Source organism: Hypanus sabinus, chromosome 6 (assembly GCF_030144855.1).
Source record: "Hypanus sabinus isolate sHypSab1 chromosome 6, sHypSab1.hap1, whole genome shotgun sequence".
NCBI lineage: Eukaryota > Metazoa > Chordata > Chondrichthyes > Myliobatiformes > Dasyatidae > Hypanus > Hypanus sabinus.
The window spans coordinates 148,207,697-148,226,862 of NC_082711.1; the positions used below are offsets into that span (position 1 = coordinate 148,207,697).

At 39.9% G+C, this 19,166-nt stretch overlaps 2 protein-coding genes across 3 annotated transcripts in view; one reads left to right on the forward strand and one right to left on the reverse strand.

Annotated features, from left to right (window-relative positions):
• The window catches only part of nf2b (NF2, moesin-ezrin-radixin like (MERLIN) tumor suppressor b), a 61,204-nt gene extending 58,037 nt beyond the window's left edge, over positions 1–3,167 (forward strand). For both annotated transcript variants that reach the window (XM_059973173.1, XM_059973174.1), the window contains exon 17: positions 696–3,167. In XM_059973173.1, the coding sequence (XP_059829156.1) occupies positions 696–752 (57 nt within the window). In that variant the 3' untranslated portion in view covers positions 753–3,167. The remainder of the gene's footprint in view (positions 1–695) is intronic.
• Positions 3,168–3,308: 141 nt separating this feature from the next.
• sbds (SBDS ribosome maturation factor) lies at positions 3,309–18,362 on the reverse strand. The gene is made up of 7 exons (XM_059973175.1): positions 18,218–18,362; positions 17,792–17,946; positions 16,912–17,044; positions 14,267–14,396; positions 13,711–13,911; positions 6,645–6,809; positions 3,309–5,396 (listed from the first exon to the last, which is right to left on the reverse strand). Exons 3-7 carry the CDS (start codon positions 17,037–17,039, stop codon positions 5,268–5,270), a joined length of 753 nt encoding a protein of 250 aa, XP_059829158.1. The 5' UTR covers positions 17,040–17,044; positions 17,792–17,946; positions 18,218–18,362; the 3' UTR covers positions 3,309–5,267.
• Between the last annotated feature and the right edge of the window lie 804 nt (positions 18,363–19,166).

Below are 19,166 nucleotides of genomic sequence, written 5' to 3' on the forward strand. Positions count from 1 at the left end.
AATGTCATGTCACATCTTTCTGATCGCTTTATTATTTCCACTGTATTTTCAATTGTGGTCGTCATTATTTTTGTGAACTGAAACACCGCGGATTCAGAGCTCGGCTGCCGGGTCCTAATGTCCACAGCACTGAGACAGGTTAAATAAGGTCTGGGGTTCTGCTGGGTCCTAAGGTCCACCAAATTGAGACAGGTTGAATAAAGGACTTGAGCATCCGCGAGGGGTCCCGGAACCAATCCCTCGCGGATAAGGAGGGCCGACTGTATTGGTAATGTTCTAACTTGATCTGTGTCTCATTTAAAAATACAACTTGTTACTCAGTTAAACAGTTTGTCTTTTTTAAACCTCAACTATTTCCATGAAACTTTGGCTAATTGGGGCAACTGTTTATTTGGACCAAAATGTATTGGGGCCCAATGTGTCCCAGTTTACCGTAATTCACTGTTAATGTAAAAGTATATGGTGAATAAGGTTGATCCTTGAATAATTGAACTCGGCGTTTGAAACCATTCCAACAAATGTAATCCTCCTCTTTATTGGTAGCCTCATGTATTTCCCATAGGAAAGACACCTTGCCATACAGTAATGTGATACAGGGATAAGACTTGGATATTATTTGGAAACTTGTTGGTGAATAAATTTGAAAGGTATTCTCTCAACAATTTATTAATGTGTTTTTTGCTTTAATTCAACAGCTTAATTTACAGAGCGTAACTGCAAAGACACAAGTGGCCTTTTTGGAAGAACTCTGACTTGCACAGAACTCTGGTCCGCTCACGAGTTTGATCTACCTGCATTCCAGAGCCAAGAAGTGAACTTAGCACAATTTTTTTAAGGAACTTCAGCAATTTGTTTTGTAAAAAAAGAGGAATTCTGCTTGAAACTACAAGTACAATGATTTGCATACTGGCAAAGACAGTGTGTTTAAGTCACTAAGCATATAAAGCTACACTAAATGGGAAATGTTACGTGTAATTCCCAGTTATAACAAAAAATGCTAGTGCCTTTGCTGCTTATTCTAAATATAATTATGGACTAATGGAATCATTTATGCTTCAATCAGGATACTTAGCCATCCATATTAAAAATGTTATTTATTCACAAATCGTCAAAAACACGGACCCATATGTTGATTTCACCCAACTTGCTTCACTATTGTTTTATCGTTTTCACTACTCCAATGAAAACCTGTAGTAGTGAATATTAATATTTCACTACTATAAATTCATTGTCCAGCATTTTATTTCACATGTTTATTATTTCACATGTTGTATTAGTTGTCATTTAAGAGTACTATGTTGTACTGTATTGAAATGTTAACACAAAACCATGACTTCCTAATGATTAGACCCATCCAGTTTGTTGCAAATATTTAAAAATCTTCGTCAAACTACATTTATAGCCTGGTTAATGTTTGTAGTAATGGTTAGTGATATTTAAATGATAATAGTACAATGCACCAGAATATAAGACATTCATATATACATCATTTTAATTGAGTTTTTATAACAAAATAAAATTGAACGTGACCAAACCTATAAAGTCCGTATGGGATGCATTGGATTGGTAGGTATGAGCATAAAATTATAGGATCAGAATCTGTTTCTTTTTGTAATCAGTCTTACTTTGTTTTAATACACTAATGTGTTAGACCTGATGTATGTGAAACTAATTTTTGTGCAAATTCTTGATAGCCTCTCAAAAAAACTACAACTTATTCTTCAAAATGTTGTTAGATATAAAATGAGACATTTTCAGATACCAACAAGATAGTGAAAATAATTCAAATAGGTTTGCGTAATTTCCATAAGTGGCATTAGCACAATAATTTGGTGGTTTCCAATCAACAAATATATATAGGTTTGCATTTATTCAATTGAATTCAATTATGAGAATATATTCATCCTTAACTAAGTATGATCATGATTTTAAAAACCAAAATGCTGTAAGCACTTGTCAGGTCAGGTTACCTCTGAGGAAAGAGAATTAAAGTCAATATTTCATGGACATTTTGTCAAAACTGGAAAATGGAGATTTCCTTTGCAGCTTTGATGAAAAGTCTTTGAACTTTAAAAAGTTAGCTTTTTTTCTGAAGATGGTACCTGGCTTACTGAGTGTTCGCAGCATATTCTGGTGTTTAAAATTTCTAGCCACTGCATTTCATGACTTTTGTGATCATGGGGTTTTGTTGTAAGTGGCAGAAAATTTATGTGGAAAAGATCTCTAAAGCTATAAAAAATTCTAGATACTTTAAGGAGACGAGCCATATTTAATTCACAAGGAGAAACAAAAGATTGCCTATTGAGTGGTTTGATGTGAATTTTCATTATCAAAATTAGCTGGAACATTTAGAAGGTCCACACTCATTGTTTTAGAAAGATTTACAGCAATGTGAGAAACTCATTTTGCTGTTTAAATTTCATTTGAACTTTATTTTCACATAATTGGTACACTTTAGTACAGCTTACAATGCCAAGTTAGCTTTTCCTCAGAAGAAATGAGGATAAAAACACTTTTTTGAAAGAATGTTTTGACTGAACTAAGCATATAAACATGCTGATTGAAGTTGTTTGCAGTTTTATAGTGTATTTTTTAATTGATTATTTTCATAAGCAATATTTAGTAAAAAGATGTTTATGTTCTTGCTATTAAAATGTTCAGAATTTCTACAAGCTCATTCACTTGGATATGTATTTGGTTTGGTTATGTCATTAAATGTGGTGGTACCATCTGTCTATTTTTACCAACTTGGCATTTGTTTCCACTGAGATTACTTTAAAGATGTATTTTTATCACAGCAGTTTGATGGAATGCAGAAACTTAAGCATGTTTAAACCATGATCAATTACACACAACTAATTGGCTATGTTCAGAGCCAGAAAATACTTTATAACAATGCATATTATATTCAGACAAAGCAGAGTTCAAAGGATAGATTTAGAAAGATGGGGTTTGGAGAACATTACATATTAAGAATTGATAAAAGTTGCTTGTTCTTTGACTGTCTTAATATTTTGCAAAATTTGCTTGTTCATCTATTCACAGCAATTTATTATCTAAACTTGTATGATTTATTTATTTTGTATTTGTATTTTCTGCATTGTTTCCAGAATTTAAGCAACTTTCTTTACACCTGTATCAGGCAATAAAGGACACAGTAAATTGTGTATGTTCAAAATAAACAATTATGATTGTATATATCCAACCCCACACACTGCAATGCTGGTGACCTCAATATTTGTTGTGCACTAAGTATTTATCAGATGTACCTTAAGAAAAGTGAGAGACATACTCCATCTATATATGATGCTTTGCATAGCTGGGAGTGAAGTAATGTGCATGATACAAATTTTAGAGATCATTTGCAGTTCTTTGTGCTGTCTGTCACACTGGGTTCATCTCCAATGTGACAATCCTGTACAGTTGCAGATACTATTAAGCAATTTTCCTCACTATATAAACTTCTACTGGAAATTAGCCAACAATTTAAATATTTAATTTACTTCGGTTGGATGTACACTTTGTTCTCTGGAGCTCCTGTTTCCCAGCTGTTGCAACCTGCTGCATAACATTTCCTTTAATCATTTTTAATCCTTCTCAAACTTTTTCCACTGTGCAGTGCCAAAAATGTAGCAATGTATAGGTATTATAGACAGTTCTAACAATGTGGTATACTTATTAATAATAAGTAATTGCAGATGTAATCCTCCACAGCTGGACAAATTCTGGAGTGACTAAACTACAGAAGACATTTGAAATCTGAATAGCTTTATAACATAACATAACATCAACAGTAGTCGTTGTGTCACCATGGTATTTGTCCTAACAGTCTCAAACTCTATGGTTGAAGCTTTGTTTCATCAGTGCTACAACAATGAAACTTAAGGATCACACAATCAATGTGACAATGTTGTAGAGATGGCAGGTCACTATCTATGAAAAACTGTTACAAATATATTCCATGAGGTGGTCAGATTAATCAAGACCAATGACACAGTTTGTGGCCAATTGCAGTGGGGTTTGACCGTCCAGGCTTTAATTAATAAATGACAAGGTCTGTATCTGATAAGTGCTTGCTCACATTCTGATGAAATTAATGATAACCTAAGTGTCTTTTGAACAGTGTAAGAGTAAATATTCTGTGGTAAGTGACTCACTTCTTGATTCAGTGTATTTCTACCACTACAAGCTCAAAGTCAAAATTTATTATCAAAGTATGTATGTCAGCCTGTGCACCTTGAGATTCATCATCTTGCAGTTATTTGCAGGAAACAAAAAATAAAACTTATGGAAAAACTATAACCAAGACTGACCAACTAATGTGCAAAAGATGACATCATGGAAATCATAAAAGTAAACAATACTGAGCACAAGTTTATTTAGTTATTTATTTAGGGATTGCTGGGTGGTGCAGCTTATCTCTAACAACTCCCCACTTAACCTAATTACAGGACAATTTACAATGATGAATTAACCTACTGACCGGTATGTCTTTTGACTGTGGAAAGAAACTCGAACACCTGGAAGAAACCCAGGCATTCTAGAGGGAGGACATACAAACTCTTTACAGAGGATGCTGGAATTGAACTCCAAATTCACAATGCCCTGAGCTGTAATGGTGTTGCACTAACCACTACACTACTGTGTTGAAAAGTCCTTTTAAAGTGAATCTATAAGTTGTGGAGTCAGTTTAGTGTTGAGATGTGTGAAGTGATCTGTACTAGTTCAGGAGTCTAATGTTTGTAGAGTAACTTCCTGAACCTGGTGGTGTAGGACCGATGGTATCAGAACGCATAGCCTGGATGATGGAGGTCCTTAATGGATGCTGCTTTCTTGTAAATGTGCTCAATGATGGGGAGGTCTTTGCTTGTGATGGACAAGGCTGTATCCAAAACTTTTTGTGGACTTTTCAATACTGTGATAAAATGCTCTCTTGGATAAATGGAACTTCAGAATACTCATAATTGAAAGCAAATGAACACCAGCATTACAGTCATGTAACTGTACAAGTTAAAGAAATCAACAAAGCAATGTTTTAACTTTAAACACCTTTTAATTAAATACCAGAGAAAAATAATCTAAGAATAGAATACTTCTGTAAAGAGTATCAAGTGGATTAAGGATTCAAAAATGTATATTATTTATTCCTTTTGGGGTCCCACTGAAGCAAACACAGTTTCAGTCCACTTTAAATGGATTATTTATTGGTACCAGTGTGGTTTAAGAATACTTGGTTTTGCAGCTGGACCAAAACTTCCATGAACAACTTATTCAAGTTTTTCATCACCTTCTTCCACCTCCTTTAAGCTGAGAACTTCAAGGGAAGCCTTTCCCTTCGTTTCCTGTCGGATTAGTTCATCAATTTCTCTGAAGCAACCAGGATCAATCAAACATACCTGCAGTAAAATAATAAAGATGATTTCTATTTAATTACCAAAACAAAAAAAAATCAAATGGCCAATGGGACCATCAGAAAATTTGTGCAGCTGCAGGCTTTTAAAAGACATTTCAGATCTCAAATCTTTCTATCACTTCCATCGACGAGTGTGTAGCCAAGTTCCCTTTATATTTCAACCCTGCATCTATGCAGTGGGCATTCATGTGTGAATTTTAGCAGACCAGAGAGGATAATAAAGCACAGGCTAGCCAAGCATCATTTGGTATCCAGCCAGCAACATTTCTCAGCAAAAGTCAATAGTTACCTACAATGAATAGTAATCAATCTGATATCTGCAGCATCCCAGAGTAGGCCAACATCTGTTTTCCACCTCAGTTAAGACATGATAATTCCATACAGGAAACGTTAATACAATTATAACATTTTTTTAACCCTGCTGAACTTAGAATTTTATTTCCTGGTCAGTATTAAATATTCAGCAACTGCTGTTTTATGCAATCAAATCAGTTAATATCTCACATGATTAAGCTAGAGACAGAAATTACAAGGATGTTACCTGCACTGGTGGGCTGAGATGATACTAGACAGACTAGACATTTACATTAGAGGGAAAGACCGAGTAATGTTATGATGGATGTAAATAAAATGAGGGGCATGGACAGGGTAGATAGCAAATGTATATTTGAGATAGATGGAAAGGAAGGTGGTTTATAAGATATTTGAATAAAACTTCACATAAAAAGCAGCCAGTATACAAATTGAGCTGCCACAGATGGCGGTGGATGCAGGAACAGTAATGCATTTTAGGAGGATTTTACAAGTACGAGAGTGAGGAGGAGGGATATGGAATTAACGCAGGGAAGTGGAATTAGTATTGGTAGGCATAATGATCAGTGCAGACATTGTGGGACAAAGGGTCCATTTGTATTTTGTAGAATTCTTGACTCATTACAAAATTATTGCATTGAAAAATCTTAACATCTTTGATAATTACATTTATTAATGTTTAGGTCCAATGAATTAACATGGTTTCACTGGATATGCAGATAAACAATTTTTATTAACTAGAAAAAAATTGAGAGATTAAATATGTTTTGAGGGATTAAAGTGTGATTTTAATGCAAGCCAAGAAATCACATTGCACCCTGGTGAGCATGAAAGTAAACTAATCCAAATCTGAAACCTTCAAACCAATAGCATTGATCATGATACTGCAATATACCAGGAATGTAAAAAAAAAACTTACAACATCTAAATCTTCAGCAAATTCTTCACTTTCCATCATTTTAATCAGTGGCTTCAGTTTTTCCTTAAGCCGCTTTCCATCCTTTACTGGAATCCTGAGTCGGAGTCTCATGTGAGCACGCTCAATCTGCATGCTATCCTTGAGCAGTCTGATAACTTCCAATGCCTTTACATATGAAAAGATAAATTAAAAGTTAGTTACTTCAGTTCTGTTCACTGGAACATTTAAGTAGAATTTACATACGCACATTTAAACATCAGCACTGTAATGTAATTTAATCTGGATTTGTTTCTACAGCATTAAACTTAAATATTAATCCAAAATCCTCTGTTTCTGACTTGTGTCCAGTGGAACCTTAAATACAATAATGCATTAATTCCTCTACAAATTTATTTTTTCAAATAATGTTTCATTTGCATAGATTACTTCTGAATATAGTTCAATACAGCAGATAAATTTTAAATGAAAGTAAGATGAATGTAACAGTCATAATTGGTTGAGCATTGCATTCACTGGGGAAAAATTGTAGTTACTGTGTATGCCCACAAGAAAATGAACCTCAGAGTTGTATACGGTAACACATATATACTTTGTTAAAAAATTTACTTTGAACTCTTTCCAGTGGCACCATGATTGCTTTATGTGTGCATCTCAGCAGTCCAAATGGTGCCTCGGGTCAAACTTTTAAACTGAAAGCCAACATCTCTAAAAGTGCAGTTCTCTCTGTGCCACTGAACCAGTTACCAAACTCCTGAAACAAACGTCAAATTTCAAAAATCACTTTTTGGAAGCGGACACCAGGTGGACAGAGGAAACAGTTCAAGGATATTCTCCCATACTCTTTCAAGACAAATGCAGTATCCTCCCTGACTGTCCAGCACTTCCTAGCAGAAACAGAAGATTGAGCTGTCAACCTTCATCATTTGTACCACTATCATCTAGACAACCGGTGGTGATACATAAATATCATCCTTGTCAACACGCCAATTTCAAGAACAATACTGCAGGACAGCTTTAATTCCTTTGTTTTGAAGAACTCAAATACAAACTTAAGATTCAAGGATTTTTAACACTGATGGCTGGGGTAACATACTGCACAAAGGAAAATGGTTGTGAATTTTGGAAGTCAGTCATCTCAGCCCCAGATATAATTTCAGGAGTGCAGGAGTTTCTTAGGGTAGTGTTCTGGGCCCAAGCACCTTCAGCTGCTTCAGTGTTCTTCCCATCCGTCATAAAGGTCAGAAGTGAGTAAGCCAGCTGATGTTTACACCATGTTTAACTACACATACAAATTTACAGCAACTGACAGTTCACACTGTACCTGTACAGGTATAGGCTGATACATTGCAAGTAATGTGTGCCACAAAAATACCAAGCAATGACCAAGTGTAATGAGACAGTCTAAACCCCCAAACTTGACCTGATGGGATGAACATCTCTGAAACCTCCATCATCAACATCCTGACGGTCACCAATGACTGTAAACTAATTGGACCAGCTATACCAATAACGTGGTTGCAAGAGTAGATCAGACACTGCATCTCCTGACATCTGTCACAGCAAGCTGAAACAGCCAAACCCCACTGGTCAGCTGACAACCAATCCCAGTCTGACTTTCACTGATTGGTCGTCGTTCCTATCAACACCTCGAGTCTTCTTGAGTAAAGTATTTAATTAGTCCTGCTTTGGCACGTATTGTTGAGCTTTTGAGATTTTTGTAGTTGAGTGGTTTAACTGAATAAAGGTATATTTCGAGTTCTGGCTTTATTCTATCTCCTGGCTCTTGGTCTCATCAGTAATTATTGGGCAAGCAAACAACAAATTGGTGACAAGCTGCTGTATTATATCAACAAAGCAATTTTCTCAGAAGGCTTAAGGGCAATTCTACAACAGCAGCAAGCTCCATTTTGGGCAGCCCAACTGAAGTTAATCAAAACCTTGACCAGCAGGTTATCAGTGAGTCCAACAACATCGGTGTTAAACGTTCGTGAGCTATGTTTGAATCATGATCAATGTTTCCTTCATCTTTTTTTTACAGCTCATTACAACCATTTTTACAACCATTGCTCTGAGCAAAACAATTTTTTTTTTTTTTTTTTTTTTTTTTTTTTTACAGAGCTTGAAAACTGTGGCATTTTAATTTTTTTTGTAATATGCATACTACGAATATTGACTGGACTGTGTTGGCAGCTTTCCAAAGGCTGACAGTTTATTAACAATGACTACTGATTTCCATTCTATGTTTCTTGTTACAATTTGTAACAGTGCTGTAACGTGAAACACCAGCAATGTAAATACACTGAAGCTCTAAAATGTTTCAAAGTGAAGGTTGTGGTACATTTATTATTTAGAAAATTTATGGATTATGTAAAGGGGGTTTCTTTTTTTTTCTTTGTTACTGTTGGGAAAGGGTTTCCTTTTGTTAACTAGCAGGAATGCTAATTTACTGATAATGAGAATGGTATTCCTTTATAAACCAAATGGGGATTAATGTTCTTTCTTCTGAGTCTGTAAGCTTTTGTTGACGGGCTTTTGGGAGATAGGCGCGAGGGGGTCGAGAGAGAGGACGCAATGCTCTAAGCTGGGCGAGGATCGGACCCCAAAGGGGGATCCGAGGCCGGGAGATTCTCCGGGGGGGGATGAAGCTAGATGTGCTTGGTTGACCACTCGGAGGGTCCTGAGCTGTTTGGAGAGTCGAGGAGTTCGAAGGGGATCGAATGGTGGCCAGAAGACTTCAGTAATTGAGCTCCAACGGTTGTGCACGAAGTGGTTTGGACTTTGATAAGTTTGGCGCCTTTTCTTTAATTTTCTCTTCATATATACTGTATCGTTATTAATCACTTAGTTATAGTAACCTTTATAAATTGTATTCATTTAATCGCATATGGTGTACTGTCTGGTTTTGGGCGAGGCGGGGACATCACACAGCATCCACACCAGCTGATTACCCAGTTTGGCGGGGCCGAAGGCTGCTCCCCCTAGACAAGAACGAGCTGAGCGAGCCTGAGGCGACCCAGGGAGTTACATTATATTCATTAACATACAATTACAGGGTATTTCACAATGATATTAAAATTATGTAAAAGAAAATACCAGCTGTGCAGCAACAAAGGCTATGTGCTTGGGAGCATTTCAGTTACTAAATGGCCATACACCAACACAGCTTAGATGGAGCAATGATCATGGTTCAAACACTACAAAGATATATTCCAGGTCAAGTTTGCCAGTAAAGATGACTTGTGAGAGACACATACTTTGCTCCAAAAATTGGGTACTGTTGAATATGAACGTTATTTCAACTTCATCCTGCCTCAGATCCCGTGTGATCTATCGTTTGATGAAAATGTCCAACAGCTAACAAGCTTTTTTTGGAGAGCAGTCATCTCTCTTCAGTGTTTGCTACCCTTGCCTAAAAGATGTTAAACATGAGGCAGATGACTTCATTACATACGCTGGTATCATTAATCACGAATGTGAAAAGTTCAAGCCGGGTAATGTGACTGAATCACAGTGCAAATATCTGATTTTTATTTGCAGACTTCAGGCACTTGGCAATGCAGACATCCACAAACGGCTATTGGCTAGACTGGAACAAGACAAGCTATCACAAAAGAATGTCAACTTGAAACAGAATTCCATACTGGTCAAACAGAACCATGTCAATGCAGTTTCCAATGGCCCAGACATCACTCAGTAGGTCTCCAAATAGCCAAACACAGCTTGTTGGAACAGTGCTGTATGGCATAACGCAAAAAAACTGCCAACACAAGAAACACATCTGCAGCAAATGCCAACACCATAGTAACAAAGAATTTTCCCGTTCTTCACTGTCTTTCTGGCTCGTGAAACACAGCACAAGAAGTTTTAACAGCCATCAAAATGTACAAGAAGTTTAATGGTCATGTTCAAAGTAAACTTCGCCCCCAGAAGATGGTACATCAATGTATTTATCAATAATCAGTTGGTTAAGCTTCAACTCAATGGTGATGTTTGACACTGTATCATCTCCAAATGCAAGTGGTGGGCACTTCAGTCCCTACCAGTCAAATCAACTCATCACTCTTCTGCAGGGCACTGGGTGGAACTCTGGCGAGCTGAACTGCATGGTGCAGCTGAATGGAAACCAAGTCAACAGTGTTGACTTAACAGACCCCCCCAGACCTGAATGTCCTTGGCAATGACTGGATGGACAAGCTTGATCTCTGGAGCATCCCTCTGGATGAGGTCCGTATGAAGATATTGGCTGTTCAAATCATTTCATTTGACGCCATACCACCATCAGTACGTGAGACCATACAACAACTACAACAGCGCTATACAGCAGTGTTGAAAGAAGGTATAGGTCAATGCACCAAGCTGCAAGTAGAACTCCATCTTTGTCCAGACACAAAGCTAGTCTTCTGTTCCAAAAGACCGGTACCATAAGGAGCCGTACCAATCGTTGAGCAAGAGCTAGATTGCCTACAACAAGCTGGAGTGATTAAAGATGGCAACTACTGATGTGCGTGGCTCCAATAGTCATTAGCAAGAAGGCCAACGGTACACTGAGGCTGTGTGCAGATTTCTCAGCTGGTCTCAAAAGTGGCTATGTAGACACACCAGCAGTCATTACCGGTACCAGCAGATCTCTTTGCAAAACCGAATGGCGGTCAATACTCCGCGAAGCTGAACTTGGCTGAAGTGGCAGAAAATACACAGGTGCTTCTCACCATTACAACACACAAGGTGTTGTTTTACTCCTGTCTCTGCCTTTTGATGTACAAGCGGCTGATTCAATTTTCTAACAGCTTATGGACACCATGCTGAGTGGGTATTGACAGTGTTGCCACTTACCTTGATAATGTGATGGGCACAGATCAGACAGAACTATGCCAATGCCTGGACCACACTTTGAACAAACTACAAGACTTTGGACAGAAAGATTCAGCCTCCTGCTGTCTTCAATCAAGTATCTGGGATTCTGTCACTGCCCTGCTCCCAAAAACATTACTACTACCTTAAAGATCCCTCCACCATCAGAAAGTCAGCACTTTACGATCAATTTTAGGCATGATCAGTCATTATTCAGTATGTCTTCCTGCAGTACTCAATGCCCTGTTCAACAAGGGTGCCATGTGGAGCTAGTCCAAGAAGGTTTTGGTAAGGTGAAGAATATTGTGTCATCAAATTTGCCGATGACACAAAGCTGGGTGGCAGTGTGAAATGTCAGGAGGATGTTATGAGAATGCAGGGTGACTTGGACAGGTTGGGTGAGTGGGCAAATGTATGGCAGATGTAGTTTAATGTGGATAAATGTGAGGTTATCCACTTTGGTGGCAAGAACAGGAAGGCAGATTACTATCTAAATGGAGTCAAGTTAGGAAAAGGGGAAGTACAACGAGATCTAGGTGTTCTTGTACATCAGTCAATGAAAGCAAGCATGCAGGTACAGCAGGCAGTAAAGAAAGCTAATGGCATGCTGGCCTTTATAACAAGAGGAATTGAGTGTTGGAGTAAAGAGGTCCTTCTGCAGCTGTACAGGGCCCTGGTGAGACCCCACCTGGAGTACTGTGTGCAGTTTTGGTCTCCAAATTTGAGGAAGGACATTCTTGCTATTGAGGAAGTGCAGCGTCAGTTCACAAGGTTAGTTCCCGGAATAGCGGGACTGTCATATATTGAAAGATTGGAGCGACTGGGCTTGTATACACTGGAATTTAGAAGGATGAGAGGGGATCTGATTGAAACATGTAAGATTATTAAGGGATTGGACACGCTGGAGGCAGGAAGCATGTTCCCACTGATGGGTGAGTCCAGAACTAGAGGCCACAGTTTAAGAATAAAGGGTAGGCCATTTAGAACAGAGATGCAGAAAAGCTTTTTCACCCAGGGAGTGGTGGATATGTGGAATGCTCTGCCCCAGAAGGCCAAGTCTCTGGATGCATTCAAGAGAGAGTTAGATAGAGCTCTTATAGATAGCGGGGTCAAGGGATATGGGTAGAGGGCAGGAACGGGGTACTGACTGTGTATGATCAGCCATGATCACAGTGAATGGTGGTGCTGGCTAGAAGGGCTGAATGGCCTACTCCTGCACCTATTGTCTATTATCAAACCTTCTTTTGACACATTTCAAATCAAATTAAATCAAGTTTAATTGTTATTCAAACCATGCATGGATACAATTGAACGAGACGGTTCCTTTGGGGCCAAAGTGCAGAAACATACATGTGCATATAAAATAGAAAGATAAAAAAAAACATCGCCACATAAGAAAACCCAGAGTTGTCAACTGTCATCAAGAAGGATGTGTTCAACTATGGGGTGGGAGCTGTCTAATCCCATATATTCCTTGAATGTTCTGAAAAAAACTGACATGCATGCAGCAAGATCACTGACCTCAGCAGGAAGGAAATGTGGACAAGTCAAGAAGGAAGCCTTGGGCATCATCCTTACTGTGAAGAAATTCCACAAGATGCTTCACTTTCCTTACTGATCACAAACCACTGCTGTCCATTTTTGGGTAATAAGGAAAGTCATCTCAGTGTATAGTTAACTGTCTACAAAAATGGGCCATAATGTATTAGCCTATGAATTTGAAATAAAGCGCACATCAACCTAGAAATTAGGTCAGGCGGTGCCCTCTCCAGACTTCTGAATCAACAAGTTACTGAAAACAAAGTCGCACTAGTTTCCAAGTAATCTGTTGATATTGTGCAGAGACAGCTAGGGCCTTACACCTGAGTGAGTTTTGTTGAGATGCTTGGATCTGCACAAAAACATGAATTAACAACAAAAAAACCCTAAATAAATGGCTACTCTCATCTTACTTCAAAAGCTGAACCAGCTAACGTAGAAATATGGCAAGATTAAACAAAAATTACAAACATAAAGAAACCCGTATAATCCAGTAAAATAAACGTCTTATTGTCACATCTGGTGTTCTCTACACAGATGAAATTGTTTTGTCAACAGAACAATCGTTTGGAAGTCTTGTTCTTGTTACTGTGAACATCAGAACATGCACTCTGACTTAAATACCCCTGCAAATCCAAGTAAAAACTGCACCATTTAGTGCTTTGTACAAGTCTACCTGCTGCTTTGTACTCTTGTTGACCTTCACAGAGTAGTGGATGTCTTTCATAGCACGCTCTATTAGGTTCACGGTGTAAGGTCTCTTTGTTTCAGGGTTGACACATTTCTCTGCTACTATGGTCGCTATGTCTCGGAACATCTGCTCAAGCTGCGCATGCCGCTCCTTGTCAGATACCTGCAATTCACCCTTTGCCAAAATCTGAAAGATAAAGATCCTTATTTGTACTTAAAATTGAACTCAAAGTATTAAAGTGTAACTATCATAATTACACAATTGTAAGTTATTTGGAGAGATTAATATTGATTCTCATCAGAGTTTCTCACGATAACTATTTATTATATATTTTAAACATTGTTGGTTAGAAGCACTTCAGGGAGAGATAGAGTCTGGACAACCCAGATACAATATTTATTCAAGTTATTGGAATACACTTCCAAAATATATCAACCTACTGTCACTGTGACATTAAAGCAAACTTAGAAAATAACAATTTTCAATCAGGCAATAGCTTTCAACACAACTTATTCCTTCTGCAAGTTTTGTCAAAACACACCTGTTTACAAATGTCTGTCATATTATCTGTCTGAAATGCTGCTACACAATCCTCTTTTTTTGCCACTTGTCCTTTGGATACATTTGTAAACACTGTGTGTGTCTGAAGAACTTCATCAAGATCCTTTTCGCTGAAAATACAAGATGGGTTGAGATAAAGAGCTGTTCATAAAAGCATACAGAACAAAACCACTCAAGTCTTTCTTTATAAACCCATACTTCACTTAACTATCCAGTAGATCATGTTATCTAAAAGTTTGTATCACTGCATTCTCTCCTTTCCTAGGACCCAGAATGAAATCCAGATGCTTTCACTGGATGTGATCCAATTGGAATCAAACTTCTAGTAAACTGTTACATACGTCGTCGGTATGTTGTGACTGTCACATGACCATGATGTAATTGAGTATCTGGTGAGCGTGATGTAATGGTCTTGTGATGGTGGAGTGATGTATTTTTCCGCCAGCGTGAGTTCACGATGTAATTTTCCCGCCAGTGTGAGGTCATGAGATGGCCTGTTTTCAACAGGTATAAAACGGGGAAAGCCTGCTATGACGCAAGAGTTTTTGTTGGGACGTCATTTAAGTCGTCCGTTATTCCGTTATGCTGCGTATTTGGTTTCATGACGCAGTTTTGTTTTAAAGTGGAGTTTTGATTCCCACTGTAAGGTACATTGTCGTTGTGCCGGCAGTTTTGAAAATCACTGCCAGTTATGTTTGATGTATCTTTGATTTAATTTTAAAGTTTAAGGATTGAAGATTGAAGATTTACCGAGGTACGGAAACCCGAAGGATCGAGAAAAGTTGGTGTCGTCGGTAGTTTACTACAGGATCGACCTTATTGAATCCTTGTTCAAGGAGGTTGCAACCTGCATCCAAGATAGCCCCTGCATTGTGAAAGCAGTAAGGGCTGGGCACAGCGTTATTCGTCAAGGGAAGTTTCTTTAAGCCGTTTTAATTTCCTTCGTCGTAAATCCTTAGGGCAAGGCATATTTTGGCTGGGACCAGCAGTAATGTTACGTCGTCGAGGAATTTGTTACTTCAGGAAAGTCTTTCCTAATTGTCTGTGTAAATCATTTGGACTTTCACATTAACCACTTTTAAGAACTGTGTTTGCATTTATCGCTTTAAAAACTGTTCGAGTTGCGGTATAGCAGTTAACTTCTGGTTAAGTTAGTCGTTTGTTTACTTTTCATTTTTATTGAGTAGAGTTTAATAAATGTTTTATTTGTTTATAAAAAACCTGTCTCAATTCTATTCATTGTTGCCATATCGTAACAAAACAAGAACTGACTTAAAATTCTCATTTGGTTGAGACTGCACTGTCACAGAGACTAATCTTTTCTTACAAATGTTATTTTTGTAAAGGAGTGAAAACTCTTTTCATTATATTGCATGATCTTAGCAACCCAATTCCACAATTACACGTTTAATTTCTATGATATTCAATGATTTCATGTAAAACTGTGACGCTGTAAACTGAAATATAAACTATGTTTGTTTCAATGTAATTATATCAGAACAAAATTTTTTTTAATTAGCATTCACACCATCCTAGGTGTTTGACCTTTGATGTTTGAGGTCAGCTGAGAAGATCATCGGGGTCTCTCTTTCCATCATGGACACTTACACTACACGCTGCATCCGCAAAGGAAACAGCATTATGAAGGTCCCCATGCACCCCTCATACAATCTCTTCTCCCTTCTGCCATCTGGGAAAAGGCTCCAAAGCATTCGGGCTCTCACAGCCAGACTATGCAAGTTTCTTCCCCCAAGCTATCAGACTCCTCAATACCCGAAGCCTGGATTGATACCTTGCCCTATTGTCCTGTTTATTATTTATTGTAATGCCTGCACTGTTTTGGCGCACTTTATGTAGTCTAGTGTAGCTTTCTCTGTATTGTTTTTTTTAAACGTAGTTCAGTCAAGTTTTTGTACTGTGGTCCTGAATAAATGTCTCATTTTTACTATGCACTGTACCAGCAGTTATAGTCGAAATGACAATAAAAGTGACTTGATTTGACTTGACTTTTTGGAGAAAGCCCCTATAGCTCTATTTATTTCCAGAATTATAATCTATTTGTAGTAAGATTAAGCACATTGGTATATTAATGCATATATTCTTAGATAGAAGAAAATAGTAATGTAAACAACAGGGGAATATATATGTCAGATAAAATGTCTAAAAAAGAGCACTAAGCATGTGATCCAGTCCTTATGTTCCCTCTTTAATGAGTCCTAATTTTTTTTTAAGCTCTTGGTCAACGGAATCAGGAGACACGAATAACTAAGAATGGACACTCTCTTCGTGTGAGAGGAGGAGAGCTGCAAGGATGACAAAATTGAATGGGAGGGTCGGCACCCAAACTCAGATGGGTTCGGAAGTTAAGTTCGATGTTCAGCACATCTGTGGGAATAGCATCAAGGTTTAAGTGAGTATTATGACTCACGATGAACTTTGAGATGGAAGCCACCACATAGCTCTTCAGATGTTTAACCAACAGAAGCCCCTTTATTATAAATACATACTACCTCAAAAAATCCTAGTCCACGACAATACCAAATTACATAAAAATACAAACAAATGGAGATACATTAGATTAACAGATGTAACAAACTGTGCGGGGTGCATGGACGGGATACTCACGCTCCATTCCTCCAGCTCATCACTTTGTTCTTGTAGCAGGCGATTTCAAAGCGTTTCCCCGCTCTCTTCATGCGGACAATCGCTACGTTGGTCAACCGGATTTGGTTGGTGGGAGTGAAGATGGACATTTTGGCTGAGGGTCAGAATCCGCCGTCGGTCAACAGACTCCTCACGGGAGGACGGTAAACCACAGCCTCTCTTGCCCGAGGTTTGGCTCCTACCCTGGGATCTCTCGACTCGGTTCAGCCCGGCCCCTGTCGCTCTCGGTGCCGCACACCGAGCCCCGGCCCTTCGCTCTCGGTCCCGCACACCGAGCCCCGGCCCTTCGCTCTCGGTCCCGCACACCGAGCCCCGGCCCTTCGCTCTCGGTCCCGCACACCGAGCCCCGGCCCTTCGCTCTCGGTCCCGCACACCGAGCCCCGGCCCTTCGCTCTCGGTCCCGCACACCGAGCCCCGGCCCTTCGCTCTCGGTCCCGCACACCGAGCCCCGGCCCTTCGCTCTCGGTCCCGCACACCGAGCCCCGGCCCTTCGCTCTCGGTCCCGCACACCGAGCCCCGGCCCTTCGCTCTCGGTCCCGCACACCGAGCCCCGGCCCTTCGCTCTCGGTCCCGCACACCGAGCCCCGGCCCTTCGCTCTCGGTCCCGCACACCGAGCCCCGGCCCTTCGCTCTCGGTCCCGCACACCGAGCCCCGGCCCTTCGCTCTCGGTCCCGCACACCGAGCCCCGGCCCTTCGCTCTCGGTCCCGCACACCGAGCCCCGGCCCTTCGCTCTCGGTCCCGCACACCGAGCCCCGGCCCTTCGCTCTCGGTCCCGCACACCGAGCCCCGGCCCTTCGCTCTCGGTCCCGCACACCGAGCCCCGGCCCTGACCCTCTCACCCTCCGGCTCAGACCCGACAGCGCAGAGACGAAGAACTCGTTCCCTCTCGGTCGGCTCCGGCGGGAAACACGGAAGCGGTTCTACAGTTCCACCTGCTCCAAACAACTTTGGACAAGCCCGATGCCGACAGCTCTTCTGCTATTACCCTACTTGTCTGGAAAATAAATGTTGATGCTGTAAGACTCCGTACAAAAAAAGTTAATATTTATTTAGCGGAAAACGTGAGCTCATTGTTGCGCAAGGGGACGTCTTGGGTCAGAGGTTTGGGTGATCATCTCGGTTTCAGGGGTCGATCCGGCGGGCATGAAGACCCAAGACAAGAGGGAGTGGGTGAAAAGGTGGACGGTGGGTTCTACGAGGTTGTCCCAGAAGCATGAATGTTGTTGCACACTCAGCTTGTCATCCTGTGGTGAACTACATATTACCTGTCTGGACACGCTCCTCTGCTGACTGCTCCTTGTGACTCCTCTCACAGACCCCTGTATAAAGGTGATTGGAGGCACTGCTCCTCCCTGTCTCCAGGATGTCGTGGTCCCTTTTGCTGCTAATAAAAGCCTATCGTTCACCTCACGTCTCCGAGAGTTATTGATGGTGCATCACATCTACAGCAAATTTCCTAGCACTATAAGGCCAAAAAGTAACTACCAACTTCAGCAGCTGTATTTGAAGTTTTATCTTTGAGGCACGTTAAATGATTAAAAAATTCGACCTATTGAGCTAAATATATGTTGCAGAGAGGTTGAGAATAGCTCACATGATCACTATTAAAAATATGTGACTTTCATTAATTTAACAATATTAGTGTTGAAGATAAAACCATACAGCCACAGGACAACCTGACTGAAATGACTGCAAAACCAGATTTGACTGGATTTCCAAGAGATAACGTATTAAGTGCTTTGGAGAAGAAACTGAAAGTTACTCCTTTAAACATTTCTCCAAATCCCAACTCGTCCAAAATTCTGTCACTTCACTTTTCTCAAATTACCTGATGCTAAAGTAGGAGGCCATTCAGTCCACCGAGGTAATGCTGGGACATATCCCACAGCATTCTCATCAGCCTTGCTCCCACCAAAATATAACTTATTCTGTCTCCCATGCTTATTATTTCCCCCCTCTACAGGGATTCTGCCACCTGTCAACCTTTCTGATGCTTTCCAGTAGCCAATTAACAAAACTGTACGACTTTGTGGAAATTAGAATTTCTAATAGAAATCGCCAAGTCAGAGGGACAGATGAATAGACCTGACCTGAGCAGTCCAGGTCAGGATCAAACTCGGGAGTAACATCAGCACAATGCTGGAGGAACTTAGCAGGTCAGGCAGCATCTATGGAAAGAGATAAAGGGTCGACGTTTCCGAGGCTCTTCATCAG